This window comes from Aptenodytes forsteri, unplaced genomic scaffold (assembly GCF_000699145.1).
Source record: "Aptenodytes forsteri isolate BGI_AS27 unplaced genomic scaffold, ASM69914v1 Scaffold442, whole genome shotgun sequence".
NCBI lineage: Eukaryota > Metazoa > Chordata > Aves > Sphenisciformes > Spheniscidae > Aptenodytes > Aptenodytes forsteri.
Genome location: NW_008794003.1, coordinates 1,911,109 through 1,926,956, shown reverse-complemented (window position 1 = coordinate 1,926,956; position 15,848 = coordinate 1,911,109). Strand labels below are relative to the sequence as shown.

The 15,848-nt window shown below is 35.8% G+C and overlaps 1 protein-coding gene across 1 annotated transcript; it reads left to right on the top strand.

Moving 5' to 3' along the window:
• Positions 1 to 317: 317 nt before the first annotated feature.
• LOC103907498 (integrin alpha-4) lies at positions 318 to 15,483 on the top strand (the record flags this gene model as incomplete). The annotated part of the gene is made up of 14 exons (XM_009289699.1): positions 318 to 472; positions 3,648 to 3,797; positions 5,035 to 5,111; positions 7,897 to 8,047; positions 8,781 to 8,879; positions 9,337 to 9,416; positions 9,760 to 9,846; positions 10,402 to 10,492; positions 11,178 to 11,285; positions 11,558 to 11,677; positions 13,070 to 13,189; positions 13,687 to 13,785; positions 14,001 to 14,120; positions 14,981 to 15,483. Coding segments are annotated over 14 exons (1,550 nt in total), but the record flags the coding sequence as incomplete, so codon positions are not given.
• Between the last annotated feature and the right edge of the window lie 365 nt (positions 15,484 to 15,848).

Here is a 15,848-nt window from a genome sequence, read left to right as displayed (position 1 = left end):
CCCTGTAAGTAACTGAAGCAGGTTTTCTTTAAATAGATTCTAATAGAAAATTATAAATACAACTTGACAAAACTATCCCTGATGTAAAAGCACGTATCAGTGATCAGTCATGATGCAATCAATTTTCAGAGGGCTTGAAGCTTTTGTTAGGTAAGGATTTGTGTCAGAGAATTTTTAAGCAGAGCATTTCAGAATTAATATTACGGGACGTACTGAAGGAAGTGAGTCAGAAGATGTAATGTCTATCATAAAATTCATGAAAATTATAACATTTAAAGTTTTTATAACTGTTATTTTCCCTGGGTTTTATTTTGCAGTACTGCTTTATAATCTGAGTGTTGACGTGAACAGAAAAGTGGATACACAAGCAAGATTTTATTTTTCCTCCAATGGAACATCTGATACAATCTCAGGAAATGTAATGATTTACAGCAAGAATATTGCCTGCAAAGATCATCCAGCATTTATGAGGGTAATGTAATTTTCAATATGTATTGCCCTGTAAATCCTTTGTTCTCCTTTGAAAAGCACACCTGCTGCAATAGAACCAATTTTGTTTTCAATTGCATCACATCATTTTGGAAGTAAAATATTTGTGTTCATAACTTCCACAGTTAATATATTTTAATTCTGATGATTTCTTAGCTTTCTGTGGGGAAGTCAGTGGGTCTGCCATCTCTTATGTCAGTGAGAATGCATAATAATAATAATAATCACAGTGACGAAGTGAGCATTCTTGACATTTTTTCACCCTTTTTTATGGATGACGGATCATAGATTGAGGCCCGTTTGGAGCAACCAAGAAGAAACGGTATAACATACATTTTCTGCTGAACATTTCTGATGGAACTTTCCTATGTACTCCTTAATGCAAAATTTTTAAACTTGTAATTACACAGAGAAAATGTTTATTATGTTTTGTCATTTGTAACTATTTCAAAGAACACGTGTATGGTCTTGCTCCCTTTTTTACTGTGAGTAGATGAGGTAGACTCACCTGATAAGAAAAGAACCGGAAGTGAAAAGAAGATGATTGCCAGAAGAGAGTCTGTAGTTCGAGGTTTATAGTGTGGTCTGTTTTGTGAATTTGTTGCAAGGAGCCAAAGGCTAGCAGGGCATGAACAAGAACACTTGCTTGGAATTGTTTTTTTTTTTTCCCTGCAAGGAATGCAGCACTCACCAAGGGAAATACTCAGACAATCAAGAGGCAGAAACGGGGTAGGAAGAGCACTCGCAGCAGTTTTATGAATGAATTTAGAGCTGAACAATATGAAGAATGTGCAATGTGCTGACAAAGTGATCTCTCTGCTCACAAAAGTGAAGCCTGCACAGATACATCTTTCTCCTGGACATATCAGCCTGAATCCTGGACCAGATCAGTAGCGACTGTGGTTACAGTTCTCTGTCTGTGAAAGTGTAGAGACAACTTTGTTGTAGAAGGAATCTGCTGGTAGAAGTGCTTCAGAGGAGAAGCGTCCTCCAGCAGGAGGCTGTTGGAGACCTGCAAGGTGTCAGCTAGCCAGGGAGGCCTGTACCAACACCAGTAATAGACGGTACCAGCTACTCAGCAGGAGGAAGTTGGCTGTTGGTTTCTCCAGAAATAGAGTTTGATCCAACAGCAACCATCCTTTGAAATTGAGGACGGTACTGACTTGGAAATAAGTTAGTAAGGATCTAGTCAGTAAGATCCTAACTGCAATAGTAGTCTCAAAGTCACTGTTGCCCTGGAGGAAATGAACTGTCGTGTTCGTGCTTGATGTATCCCTCTGAAGGGTGAATGAGGGACCTGTCTTGAAAGTAAAAACAACTGCAATCAGGATAAGGATATAATATTTTTAAGGCCATTCACTGGACAAGAAAGAATAAAAGTGATTCAGTCTATCAAACACCTTGGAAGCTTGCCTATTTCAACAAAAATTTTGGAGAATAAATGGGAAGAACTTGAAGTCCTAAACCACAATCAAACAATAAAAACTAGCGGACACGGAAGAACCGTGTTTTACTAAATTCAGAAAAAATAGACTTATGTCCTGTAAGACCTTATCTAAGGGGGAAAAGAATTCTTTAAAGAAATACTAAGGACAGGGAATATTTAGAAGTAAGGGGAAACAAGGGTAATAAAATAATGGACTAGTTTGCCTAGCCTTTTCTTTAAAATCCTCGAGGTAGCAATTCTGTGACCTTTTGAAACAAGCATCTATTAGGATGATGGGTGCAGTTAATCCTGCACAGAGGCTGGGAAATAGACTTAATTTTCTACAGCTACAAAAAAATCTGCAGGGAAAAAGTCATCCGTGTATTTTTCTTCTTCCTTCCTTTTACTTATTTTTTGTTTATGACACCATTAGAAGCCAATTCTTCACGATAAAGCTTTGGGGTAAAAAGGAAAGCTTATGTTACCTACTGGAAAATTGCCCAGATGCATCTCAACTGGTAGTTGCACCTAAGCGAATGTTACTTACAGGAGCAATGGCAAATTGCCACTTACTTAGAAGAGTTTTGTAAGCTAAGAGAGATCTGACTGACAGCTGACCTTGTACAGATTGCTGTACCAGCATCAGCAGGTATTTGTGTAGGAGGAAGGATATGATTTGGCTCATCACTTCCTATAGTCTATCATTAGTATTTCTTCCTCCATATAATTCAATTTTCTTTTTAATTCTTAATTAATAGCATTATAAGCATCTCCTTCCACCCATTGAGGTTTCTGTACTTGTATGAAGCTCCTAAAGTTAAGTAAGTGTGAATGTCTGTCAAGTACAGTCCTTGCAAGAGACAATATACGTTTTATGTATTTTGAGTAAAGACTAATTAATAGCTAATTAGTATAATGGAAGTAATATAAAGCAGATGCAGAGAAGACCTTGTGGAAAATTATTATGAATTAGATAATATGTGATTTGGCCAAAGCAAGCTTGCAGATAAGAATTAAAGTACTGGCCATGTGGAGGGACAATCAGTGTCTGTCTATCTCCTACACTTAGGGAATAATTTAATTAGGTTTGCTATTGTTAGTACTCGGTGCTTCAAGCTGTTCAGTTTTCACAAGTAGGTAGTTTGGGCTCTGATCTGCAACATTCCTACACAGTCAAGCCTTTGTGTACAAAATGGTCATTTATTGAGGAGTTTAATCTTTTTAATACAGAATAAGAAATAAAGAGGCAGAAAAATAAAACGCAGTCATGACCTGCTTTAGTGGTACTGTGGGAGAACTCCTTTTGATTTCATACAGAAATACCCATGGGTTTTCTCTGGCATTATCCCACTGGTTAACTTTCTCCATTTTAGCCAACTTTTCCCTATTTTTCTATTTGGGCAGTACAGCTTTTCATAGGTGTGTGAGGCAGTATTATTGACAGAAATAGGTTCACCGTTCAATAAGGCTTCTTTTAATAAAAGATTTTTCCGTTCCGAAATGCCTGATGCTGTCATTGAATGTATTATGCTTTTCTGCGTTTCTGACTACCTCTTTCAGCGACAAAGATGTCTGGAAAAGTATATGAGCCATATGGCATATGAAGTTATTTTACATGTAAAAAATAAGCGTTCCTGTTTAAGTTAGTTCTAGGGAACCTCGTAATCTTTAAAACGTAAGCATACATGTCTTGTCTTATATGATTAACTCATTAGGTTTCAAATTTTCATAGAAAGATGTAAGGGATATCTTGACTCCTGTACATGTTGAAGCAAGTTATCATCTGGGGCATCACATTCTACAGAAAAGAAATGTTCAAGAATTTTCACCACTTCAACCCGTTCTTCAACGGAGGAAAGAAAAAGATGTTATAAAAAGCAAGGTTAGTGTATGAGTTCTCTTTTTCCAAATGCAGTAAGTAAATATTCATGTTTTAATCTTAAGTGAAAAAAAGCTTCACACATCCATAGCATGTGAAGGAACGCATTTTCCAGACCAGCACCTAGTGCCTTGATCTTAATTAATAAACCAGCATGCTAAAAAATGCCTAATTTTTCGCTAAAAAAAAAAAATCTTTGCAGAGCTGGTATACAGTTTGTATTATGACTTAAAAAAAAAAAGAGGTATGTGCAGAGAACTTGCAAGAATATGTAATATTATACACCTCAGAACACACAGGTATGAAATTCACTCTTTGAAGTATTCATTCTTTTTCAACTACACGGGATGAGTCACTTTCCAGTATAAAATTGTTCTTTAAAATTAATTCTGTGTTAAATATACAATATCGTGTTGGTATTAATCTTGAAGTGTTTCAATGATGTTGCTTAAGTATCTGCTTAAATGAGTATGAAATTAACTTTTTTTCCCCAAAACAACTTACTTAATGAGTTAATAGACTTTTACTCTGACTTAAGCAAAAGTCAGGATGCTCTGAATTTTTAACTACCAAATGCTCATAAACATCTTACAACTTTTCACAAACAGTAAGTTTCACGTAATTCAGATACAGTTGACGATCAGAACTCTGAGATATATAAAAGCACCTTTTAAATGGCACGCTTTTCCTTTTCATCTTCATTCAAAATTTGTTTTAGAAACCACAGTTAGAGAGAAAGAGGGTGTCGTTGAATGTAGTGACATAAATGTGCTCTATAGCATACTGATAACCAAGGCACGGACCCATGCAACTCATGGTGCCTCTAGTCTCATCAAACCTTACTAACTGTATGATAAGTAAAGTTTGTGTAATGAAACTCTCTTGTAAAAGTTAATGTGCTGTATCATAGGAGAGTCTGCAGAGACCTCAGTTCTGGGTCCTCTAAAACACTCTGCCCTTTTTAGGTACTACTTTTAAAAAATCCGCTGAACATCCACCCACTGGTTTAACTGTGAGGGACTGAGTCTGGAAAGCCTCTCTGTTGTTATTCTGGGTGTGCGGAATGTGCTTGGAAAATGGCAAATCATAGCCTGATTGAATTGTTTTTAGGAGCAAGAGCTATTAGTCAATTCCAGATACTTCGTAGCAAGGTGATAGGTTTCTTTCTTTGGAAATACTTTTATTCACTATAATATGCATAATACACTAAAGTGCCTTTTTTTTAATTTCTCTTTTATAGTTTATTTTTGCAAGATTTTGCTCCCAAGAAAATTGTTCTGCTGACTTGAGAGTTTCTGGAAAAGTTGCTTTTCCAAAGTAAGTGTAATGTGGCTTTCATTTTTTTGAAAGAGGTTCAATAAGATTTTATTTAAATGATTCCTTAATCTTTTGTACGTAAAGAACATTCATTTGCAAAAGTAGACTATGGACTCCCTGAGAAAATACGAGGAGTAAAGCTGTGTTTAGTTGGAGGATATTTTTAAATCGTAGATCTTCCAGGAAATGTAACAGAAATGTACATAATTGAAGAACTGTTCTTGCATAATTACAACTTTACAGCCTGTGTTTAGTTGGAGGATATTTTTAAATCGTAGATCTTCCAGGAAATGTAACAGAAATGTACATAATTGAAGAACTGTTCTTGCATAATTACAAGACTTTACAGCTCATAAAATGTATCTTCTACACAAAAAGGTAAACTTGTATTCTACTTTTCATATATACTGGGCTAAGATAAAGTGCACAATGCATACTCAATATGTAGACATCACAACTACTGTTAAATTGACAAGCTATCAGTTATTTCTGCTGCTCTTGTGAAGATACTGTACTTGCACTGTACAAAGATACTTCAGTTTTGTACTGACATTGTTATATTTATTATTTCAATTATAAAATAATTAAGTGGTTCTTTTTCCTCGTTTACTTCAGAATATTACATCTTCCGTTTTATACTGCTGGTTGAGACACCAGATGGTTGAGTATTATGTGAGGTTTAGACTTCTTTTCCCTATATGAATTAGCTTGCATTTTCCAAAATTAATTTTGTTTTGTGACTTTTTTCATTTACATGCCTAATTTTTTTGGATATACCCTTTAGTATCTTTCAGTTTTTCCCATTCCTTCCAATTAGGTAGCATGTTTAAATCCTGTTGTTATGCAAGATAATTAATGCACTTCCAACGTATTTAAATACAATTATTATTGTCTTGCAGAATCTGTATTACACCAAGCAATACTTTGTGAGATATACTTCTATTTGGAAGGTTTTAAGCCATGTACCATCGTTTCTATTCAGGATGGATTTTAATGATTTGATTTTAAGTTATATTTTATCATCACAACCTTTTTCTTTATTGAATATTATACTTCAAAGCAAGAAATATGGGTTGTTGGTGTGCAAAAAGAGAAATTGTACCTGTTGTGAATCCCAGCTAGTTAGATATTTTGCGTATGACCTGGATTTTCTCGTGTAATTTATCACTTTTAAAGTTGATTCTACTTTAATCAAGGTATTAGGTTGAACAACCTAAAATGACACTGAAAAACGATGACAATCACATAATGCTGATTAATCACACCTGTGTGATCCCAAGCACAAGCTTTTTCATCTTCACAGATTTCAGAATAAGCTTAGCGTCTTTCTGCCTACTTTAACGCGTGGCCTGTAGCATGAGCCTTAAGCCCTTTCGTTTTCTCACGCTTGAAGATTATTTTATTTGAACAATCATAAACTTTTCAGAAAGAAGGATTGTGCAGCATTTCCATTCATGACATTAGCAATGCGGTTTTCTAAGTATTACAAAGCTCTCAGAAGGGAAAACAGATTGCAACATACCTGCTTGGCATTAGGTACCAGTAGCAGATTTTCAGTGTAAATAAATAGGCTAAATATCTTGATAAAGTGTGAAGTATCACCTTAAATTACATTGTGCCCCTAGAATCTCGACTAAAAAATAGTTAGCTGTGAAGCGTTAACTTATTTTGGCTAGACAGAATGCATTCATTATCCTTGAATAGCAAAGCAACCACTTTTAGTCTTAAAAGAATGAAATCAAATAGGGGCGTCAATGTAATGCTTTACTTACCGAGTTATGAGTCTTCATGTATACACTATCATGTTTTGTTTAAATTGCTTAGATTTTGGCCTGCTCTGTAAATTTCTAGTCCGCATCATGCATTTTTTAATGAAGAATGAAATACGATGACCAGGGAAAAGCTCTAGTTCAGCTTTGCTGTAGTCCCAGATGTGCACCTGGTGCTTTTGTGTACTTGTGTGTTAAGCTGGGAGGCATCTTCGTGACAGCATCTTGTTAATGAGCTTGGCTTTAGTGCATGTAAGAGGACTGAATGGTAAGCATGTAACTAGTAAAACAACTTTAAAATTCAACCTAAACTTAACATTTCAGTGGCTTGATTAACATTGTGTTTTTCTTTAATTCGCTTTTGTCTTGGAACCAATCTGCTTATGCAGTGCTTTTACCTTCTGTTGCTTTTCAAAGTGCCATCTTCTTTCCCAAAGGTGTTCAGTGACTAATGCTTTGGTTTCAAGCCAGAATATCTGATAAATGTCTACTTCTAGGCAGCCTTTCTACAAGTCTTAATTAAACTTTAATGTCACGCTGAAGTTTACTTTTAGCCCCCCATAGGGTGTCTGTACTTGTAACACGATTATAGAACATTACATAGATCGTAAGACAGGCATGTTCACTTGCCCTCTTTGTGACCTGTTTCATATTAACTCAGTCCTATGCTTTGAGTACACAGGGTGAATTTTGAAATAATGTCTGAAAATACCGTAGCAGCAGCACGTTGCTATTCTCGTCTTGTAAAAGCCAGAAGCACGACTGGTCTGATAACAATTTTCTTGCTCTCGCATTTATAACCTCAGCCTTAAAAAGTACAATACTGGAGTTGACCATCATACAACTGGGGTAGTACCTGCAGTTACAGGACTGGGTAAAAACTTTCCTAATGATCTCCAGCTGAACTTTGTCAGAACCAAATGAAATTAACTAAAAAGAGCAGAGGCAGAAAACTTTTGCGTACAAGCTGTATATAGAATTACTTTTCCCTTATATTATGATAATTATTTTTATAGGCCTCATGATAAGAAAACATATCTCGCTGTTGGAAGTACGAAGACTTTATTGTTGAACGTTTCTCTGCTTAATGTTGGAGATGATGCATATGAAACTGTCCTCCACATTCAAATCCCTAAAGGTCTTTATTTCATCCGAGTTTTAGAATTGGTAAGAACAAAAAAAATCTGTCAAACAGTAATCCTTTGATATTTTTCTTTTTCAGCCAGACATTTTTCAAATTGTTAATGGATTGTTGAGTTTCTTTAGATACTGACAACCTACACACACCACACACACACACCCCCTGCAAAAAAGCTGACAAAACTCCAGTTTTTAAGTTCTCAGACTTCTAGCTACCTAAACCACATGCAATTTAATCAGTACAGGTGACTCAAATCATTTCAATAACAGGATGTGATGGTAACAACTAAAATAAAAAAAAAATTGTTTCTAAATGTGTTTCAGGATACTACAGCTAGTTTTTGTCTGATGATCATGTTTTCAGTGATCACAAAGATCTCATTGAATCTGCTCTTTTTCACAGATACATAGCCTTATGAAAAAGTCACAAGTCTAATTGTTCTCTCTTTCTGCCTTTTTAAAATTACTGCTCTCTGTGTAGAATCCCCCTGACACCTTTCAGAGGTTGGCTTTAAACTTGAGTGGGTCTGATGCGTACACCTTAGCTTCACTATTAGCAAACAGAAGATGAAGTAATCAATATAAGGATATGTTAAAGTAGTCATGAATAATACGAATATTCTGTATATTAGCATCAGTGAAATAACAAACACCTAGTTCAGGGAAATATAAACCACCCATTTCAGTGTGCGCATGTAATTTGAAATGTCTGAAAAAAGCAGTTTTATTTTAATCATTAATAATTTGTCCTTTATTTTAGGAAGAAAAACAGATACATTGTGACGTATTAGATAAAGAAATTCATGCAGTGAAACTTGAGTGCAGCGTTGGTTATTTATACGTAGATCAAAAATCAAAGGTAAGCTATGTATGAAGTTCCTGGCTTTAAAAACACCCGAAATACGTTATGAGGATTTTTTTTGGGGGGGGGTCGGGGGGGGACGACACCTTGGTTTTCAGAATCTCTCTGTCATTCCCAACTAACGTCTTTTATCATGTTGGTATCTGAATCTCTCTGCTACTTTTAAAATTAATTGCTTAAACACCTTCTGGAATAATTCAGTAAGGGACAACATTCTTTGTATTATGCATCAACTGATTGTGCTTGGCTTCCTAGACAAGTGAGCTGACTAAGGCTAGGAACAAATGTGTTAGGTCAATAGAAAGGGAGTAGAAGACACAAAAAGCAAGTGTTTTCTTAGTTCTGAATTTTTTCAGAGCAGGAAATTCTAAATGAGTTTAATAAAATATTTTTATTTAAACTGTGTTAAGACACACTATCATTTGATATAAAGAAAATCTTATTTGTTCTACAGCTGGATTTTAGTTTCCTCTTGGATGCAAGCTCGTTTACCAGAGCAGAAGATGACCTCAACATCATCATTAATGCTACCTGGTAAAGTCTAATAAAAATTACTCAATGAAAAATATTACTAGCTTTGAAAAACAGAATAGGGAACACTGGAAGGACTTAGCAAAGCAGAACTGCAAGAAAGCACATCCGTTGCAAATCTGTAGAGAAAGGGAAATTAGAAAGGACCCAGGTAATAGATATTTAAATAATGAGGAGGTTTCTCCCTGTATAAAATGCCCTTTTTTTTTTTTTTAACTGCCTGTTACTAATAAAACATTTTTGTTTTAATAAGCCAAAAGGTCTGTTTAATATTTGTTTATAGAAATAATGCTTAGCATATGATGATGCATTCGATACTCATTTTTCTTTCATTGTGTTTTTATAGTAAAAATGAAGATGGGAACATGTTGCTGGATAATACACTAACTTTAGCTGTACCTCTGAAATACGAGGTCGAGTTAAATGTTCATGGGTAAGTAAGCCAGCTATTGCTATACCTGCACATCCGTAGAACTGTTGTCTTGTTACTATTCCAAATTCCCAAAGCTTTTAAGCAGAAGCGTGATGTCGCTGAAAAATCCTCGGGGTGAGATGACACAGCTACACTTCTAAGATTTTGTTTCCACTACTGTGAGATGAGACCAAGGATATCTGTGGTGCTTCAAACTTGTCTCTTAACAGACAAATATTTTTTAAGAACTGGAATATTTTTTATAGAAAGAGGTATTTAATAAGAGCACAGCAGATCCTCAGATGCCTTGCTTAACATGGACCATATTCTGGATTTGTTGCGGGGCACTCATGGAACATAGTTTTGGGTGAGGATTTATGACTTTTTCTGATTCGTCTGCCTTTTTAAGAGGGAAGAGTACAAAGGTAGAGGACTTCTACCCAGTGTTCTAGGTTTACTAAAACGCAAACTCAGGTATTTTCTTAGACCCAATCTTACTGGTGGTAGCATGGAGCAGAAAGTTATGCTAACGATACACAGCAATTCTATTAATTAACAACTTCTAAACCATTGTAGATTTGTATCACCAGCTTCATTTGTTTATGGAACAAATGAGAAAGATTCACCAGTTACGTGTATGAAGGAGAATATCAACTTCACTTTCCATGTAAGTGTTTTTCTTTGTAAACCCTATTATCCTTGTTTTGAAGGTTAATGCTTAGATTTCCAGTGTATCTAATGACAGTCTGCACAGTCAGTAAGGGAATTTTTTTAAGAGTACAAGGGCACGGTGAGCAACTTTTGTGCATTAGTGATGGGAAGTGGCTGTTAATCCCTCTTTGAACAATTTTTTTTTGGCCTGGACAATCTTCCACTGACTGGTCAGAGAAAAATTACTTCGCACAAGCAGTTCTGACTTGCCACTTCTTCCATTAAGAAACACTTTAAAAGGAATTATCTTACGGTAAGCAAAAGGAACTAGGAGCTCCTTATAAGAGGATCTATAAGTATCAGATTTGTCTGCAGTGGATTAAAAGCAGGAGTTAGACATTAATCTCTCCTAGTTCCTTTTGCATATTCTCCCGGAAGGCAGTCTGTATGACCTCAGGGTAGTCATCGCAGATTAGCACTACTTACTCAATGGGTTCAGAGAAGCGAAGGGTTCAGTAAGCCTGCAGAATGAATTGAGCAAAATGTTACAACTCCTAGCAGAGTCCACTTTCATGACAGCGTACCAATGCAGGTGCCACCCCGTTCTGTGAAGTTTTATGTATTTATACTTTTTTTGTTGTTGTTACTTGAATAGCTACCATGAATTAAAGCTTTAAATGTATAACATTCTTCCCCACAAGGTTATCAGTGCAGGACCAGGCATGGCTCCAAATACAAACTTAGAGATAATGATACCTAATGCTTTTCCACCCAATGACTTCAAATTGTTCAACACATTGGATATCAAGGTAAGCACAGGTTACTCAATATAATTTTATTAGCTATATGAATTCTATGAAAAAGAGAAGCAGAGCACGGCAGAACTAGGTACTAAGCATGCATTCAATTTGTTAGCTATGGTGAAGCAGAGTGAACGAGAATAGGTTGATCTTCAGCCCCATGTGTGTTAGAATTCTGAAAGTAAAATTCACATTCCTTTTGAGCTTCTTGCCTTTCAGAAATCTGTATTCTGATTATTATCTGATGTTTAAATTCTACACTGTGTTACTTTTATTTCCAGACAACAGTTGGACAGTGCTCCTATAATAGATATCCCAGAAACTGTAGTGCAGCAGAAAAAACCGAAAACATATTAAAGGATGTTGTCACTTTCTTTTCAAAGCCTGCTAAGAGACAAATGGTAAGGTCTGTCTTTTGACATCAGTGGGAAATAAATGACTGTATGAATGAGCCTTAAGACAACGGTGTATGTTATATAATGAGGTCACTAGAGCAGTCTTCCAAGGATTTGCGGTGATAAGTTCAGCATAGTCATAAATGACTTTAGTGAAAGAGGTGAGAAAGTTGATTAATGACACGTCACTGAAGTCAGCGTGGATGACAGTCACCTACGAAGAGCTGCCAAAGGGTTATGTAACTGAATGAGCGGGCAAACAGAATGGCAGATGAAATTCAGTAACAAATTGAAAATGATGCATGTGGGAAAAACAGTCTTAATTTTAATTACATGAAGTATGCAGATCAAATATTCATTGCCTTTTCCACATCAAAAAAGTGCCATCAAATGTAACTAATAGGAGCCAGGTTAAAAAAAAAAACCAAAACCCAAAGTAGTGCTCCTGGTGGAACTTCTTACCGAAGGGTGTTATGAATGCTAAAAATAAGTGGATTCCAAGGGAGACTATACAAGTGAATGGGACTGAAAGTCAATAAGAATTACAAAATATATGGCAATAATTTTTGGCTCGGGAAGTTCTTATTAAAAATATCTGGAAGGCTGGGAGAATATCGTACATGCCTGGCCTGTTCAAGCTCGTCCCTCTGTACCTGCTTATGGACCCTGCTGGAGATCAGATACTTGTCTATGTAGTCCAAACCAGAATTGCTATTCTAGTGTTACATTTTTGAGGGTTTGTTCTCCTAGAAATCTCCATGTCCTGCAACTTGTGTTTGATAAAGTACAATTTTGTTTAATACTTTCATCTTAAAAGAAGCTGGACATTTTAAAATATGTTAATTTGGAACTTTGATTAAGCACGTTACAAGGAACATCAACCAATGATTGAGAGACAGCCTGCACTAGAATATCAAATCAGAACTTAGGCGTTGCAGTCTTGGACAAAGAATATAATCATGTACCGGCTTGCTTTTTTGTCTTCTCCAAAGCTGAGTGAAATGGTGCTAGCTGTCCGTGTACAAGTGTAAGGATCAACCAAGTACACTGTTTATACTAGATATCATATAGTCATTGTCATTTATCACTCTTGATAAAAGCTAATTTGAAATAACAGTGTAAAAAAAAAACCAACCATATAACCAAATTATGACAATTGTTATTTTTCAGTCTAAGAAAAATTGAATTTTTAAGAAAAATGACCTGTTGTCTTCTATAACGATGTACTGTTCCTTTAGCACCTATGGACTGACAGGGATGGATGACAACCTAGAGTTACACCCTGACTTTTCAAGAACAAACATGGATCTTTTTGTTTTACTCGGTTCCTGAGTGTCTTTAATACCAAGATGCTGAAGTTGATAAACTTAAGTTTTAATCTTTCCCTCCCTTCTACAGTACTGCATGAAAAATGACAGCCTTTGCTTACAAATATATTGCAAGCTTGGAAACATGGAAAGTGGAAAAGAAGCAACCGTTCAGTTGCATCTGGAGGCTACTCCTTCGCTTTTAGAAATGGTAACGCATGAATTTTTCATACTTGGGGGGAATATTTCAAGGCATATTTGCAGTATTCTCTGCATATAAATTCTAGGTATTAATATATTTTGGCAAACAGATGATTAAATCCAAATCTTTTAGGTGTTCCCTATTTTGTGTTTTCAATGCCAAGTCTCAAGGTGATATATGAAAACTGAAAAATACGTATTTTAGATTATCGCTATTTTATAGTGTGTATGGCTTTGCCTATTCTGGCTGGGTTATGTAGGATTGGGATTTAATTTCAACTGATAATTGTACTTTTCTAAGAAAAGCAGCATGGATGTGGACTTAAGTAAAATCCAACTGGGCTTCATTCCAGCTTCTGGTACTAATTTGGTTTGTGATCAGAAAAAGGCCCCATTGTGTATTTGTGTGAGATTCTGTTTCTGAGCGGCTGTGTTACCGTTTTTGCTGGGTAGAAATTAATGTGTTGATTTTATTTTTTAAAAGATAGGATTTTTTTTTTTAATCAGGATGATGCATCAGCATTGAAGTTTGAAGTAAGAGCAACAGCCTCACCAGAAAAAAATGCAAAAGTTATTGAACTACACAAGGACAAACAAGTTACATATGTAAGAATTCTCTTAATGAATTTGTGATAAACTTGTCAAAGTAGAAAAACCAACAGCAATTAAAATTGTGGAATTCTGTACATATCTATACACAGGCAATGAATATAGTGTTAATTACTTAAGAACGTAATTAATTTTCCTAGTTTGTTTTAGTATCTTTTGGAGGGGGGGGAAGGGGGAATCAGTCAGCACTCAACTTATTTTCTGCTTTCCAGGTCTATTTGGAAGGAGTGCACCACCAAAAGCCAAAATACCGTGTTACTGTGCTAATTATTGGAATAGGCTTAATAGTTGGTGTTACCTTGTTTTTGCTGCTTTCATTTATATTATGGAAGGTAGGTTTTCGGTATTTCTCAGTTGTTCTCAAGTCAGGAAATCACACTGTTGGTGGATCTCTGGATCTGTTAATGCAGGTTAAAGGAGAAATAATACTTTATTATGATCTGTCCTTTCTAAAGAAACATAATTCCTCCTGTAACTTCCGGTTTTTTCAAAATACTTCTCCATTTTCCTTCATTTTATCTTCTGTGTATTCTACATCATCTTTTATTTACCCCTTCCCATGTTTTAAGGCATTTCATGTTTGCAAATGATTTATATAATTTAATGATATCAAATGGATTATTTTTGTGGGATGGTGCTCCACATTTAATGTCACTTGACACCTGATGACTAATAGTCTACAACATAGTTTCATGCCAGAATAAAATGTTTAAGATTTTAAACTGCAGCATAAATGCTAAAAAAATCCTGTGCATAAGTAAAAATGAAAACTATGAAGGAAGCAGCTTCTCTGACAAGCGATTAAGAGGTTGTTAACTTCTTTACCTACATGCAGACTTTCTCCATCCATCGTTTTTCCCAGGGAAGTGTAGAAATGAAACCAATTTAACAGGAAAGTTTTATTACCGTTTCACATTGAAAAAAAATACGGGATTCTGTGGACTGTTATAGTTCACAAGCCCACGTCCTTACTCCTTGCAGGAGAGTATTAGCCTCCCAAAAAGTAAAAGAAAAAGCAAACCCACTTTTTTTGATTGATGAGTAACACTTGATTACTTGGTATGACAAAGCAATGGCAAATACCATCATTCATAAACACCAAGTATATGCATTTTATTTTAGTTCATCTTTTATGGTTTAGATTTGATAACAAAGAACTGCTGACAACAGATTCCAAAATTATGTATTTCAGATTGGCTTTTTCAAAAGGCAGTACAAACCCATCCCTCAAGACAAGAACAGAAGAGACAGCTGGAGTTTTACAAGTGGAAACAAAGATGACTAAGATGGCAAATAAACGTTTAATTTTAAAATGGAGAATTTAAGATTCAGGTTAATTCCCAGGAGAAACATCAGTGACAAGAAAACTGGTCTTGAGCTCACTCGCTCTTACAAAATACACTTTATTTCCTTGAACTCTACGGAGGACTACACCTTAGAGTACTGTTGGTTTTCTAATATGAAAATGGTAAAACAGTTTGTTTTGAAGTCTCACAGTAATATTTGAAATGCCGTATATCTATCTGGTTTCAAACAGACAGAAGAACACTAACGATAAAGAGAAGAAGAATTATTTGCCGGAAAGAAGAATTTCTAGAAAGTAGTAACATTTGGCCAATCCTGGAAAATAAGATCTCAAACACATTAGCGTGAGTTATTCTGTTCATTTTCAAGTTTCAATAATCTTTTGATTAGACATTCAGGAAGAAATCCTCCCTCATCTTGATTTGGCAGTTTTACAAGGGTAAATTAGCTTAAACCAATAGAAGGACTGTAAGTAGAGCGCATGGATGTAGAAAACGGCTATCAGAAGCTCTCTGGGGCTTCTGAAGGTAACCTCGTAAGCTTTGGCTTCACAGGCACAGCCACAACACTGCAGAGACTTAGACACCCAGGCAAGCCAGAACCAGGAAGGTCAAAGGTGGATTCAGAGCAGGGAATTCTGTGGGGTAGCCTGGAGATGCAGCACAGAATCCTCTCAGCTGTGGAAAGAGTAACATATTGGAGGTCATAATTTGTAGCCGTCTTTAACATGGTACTTGCAAGCGTGACAGAATTAG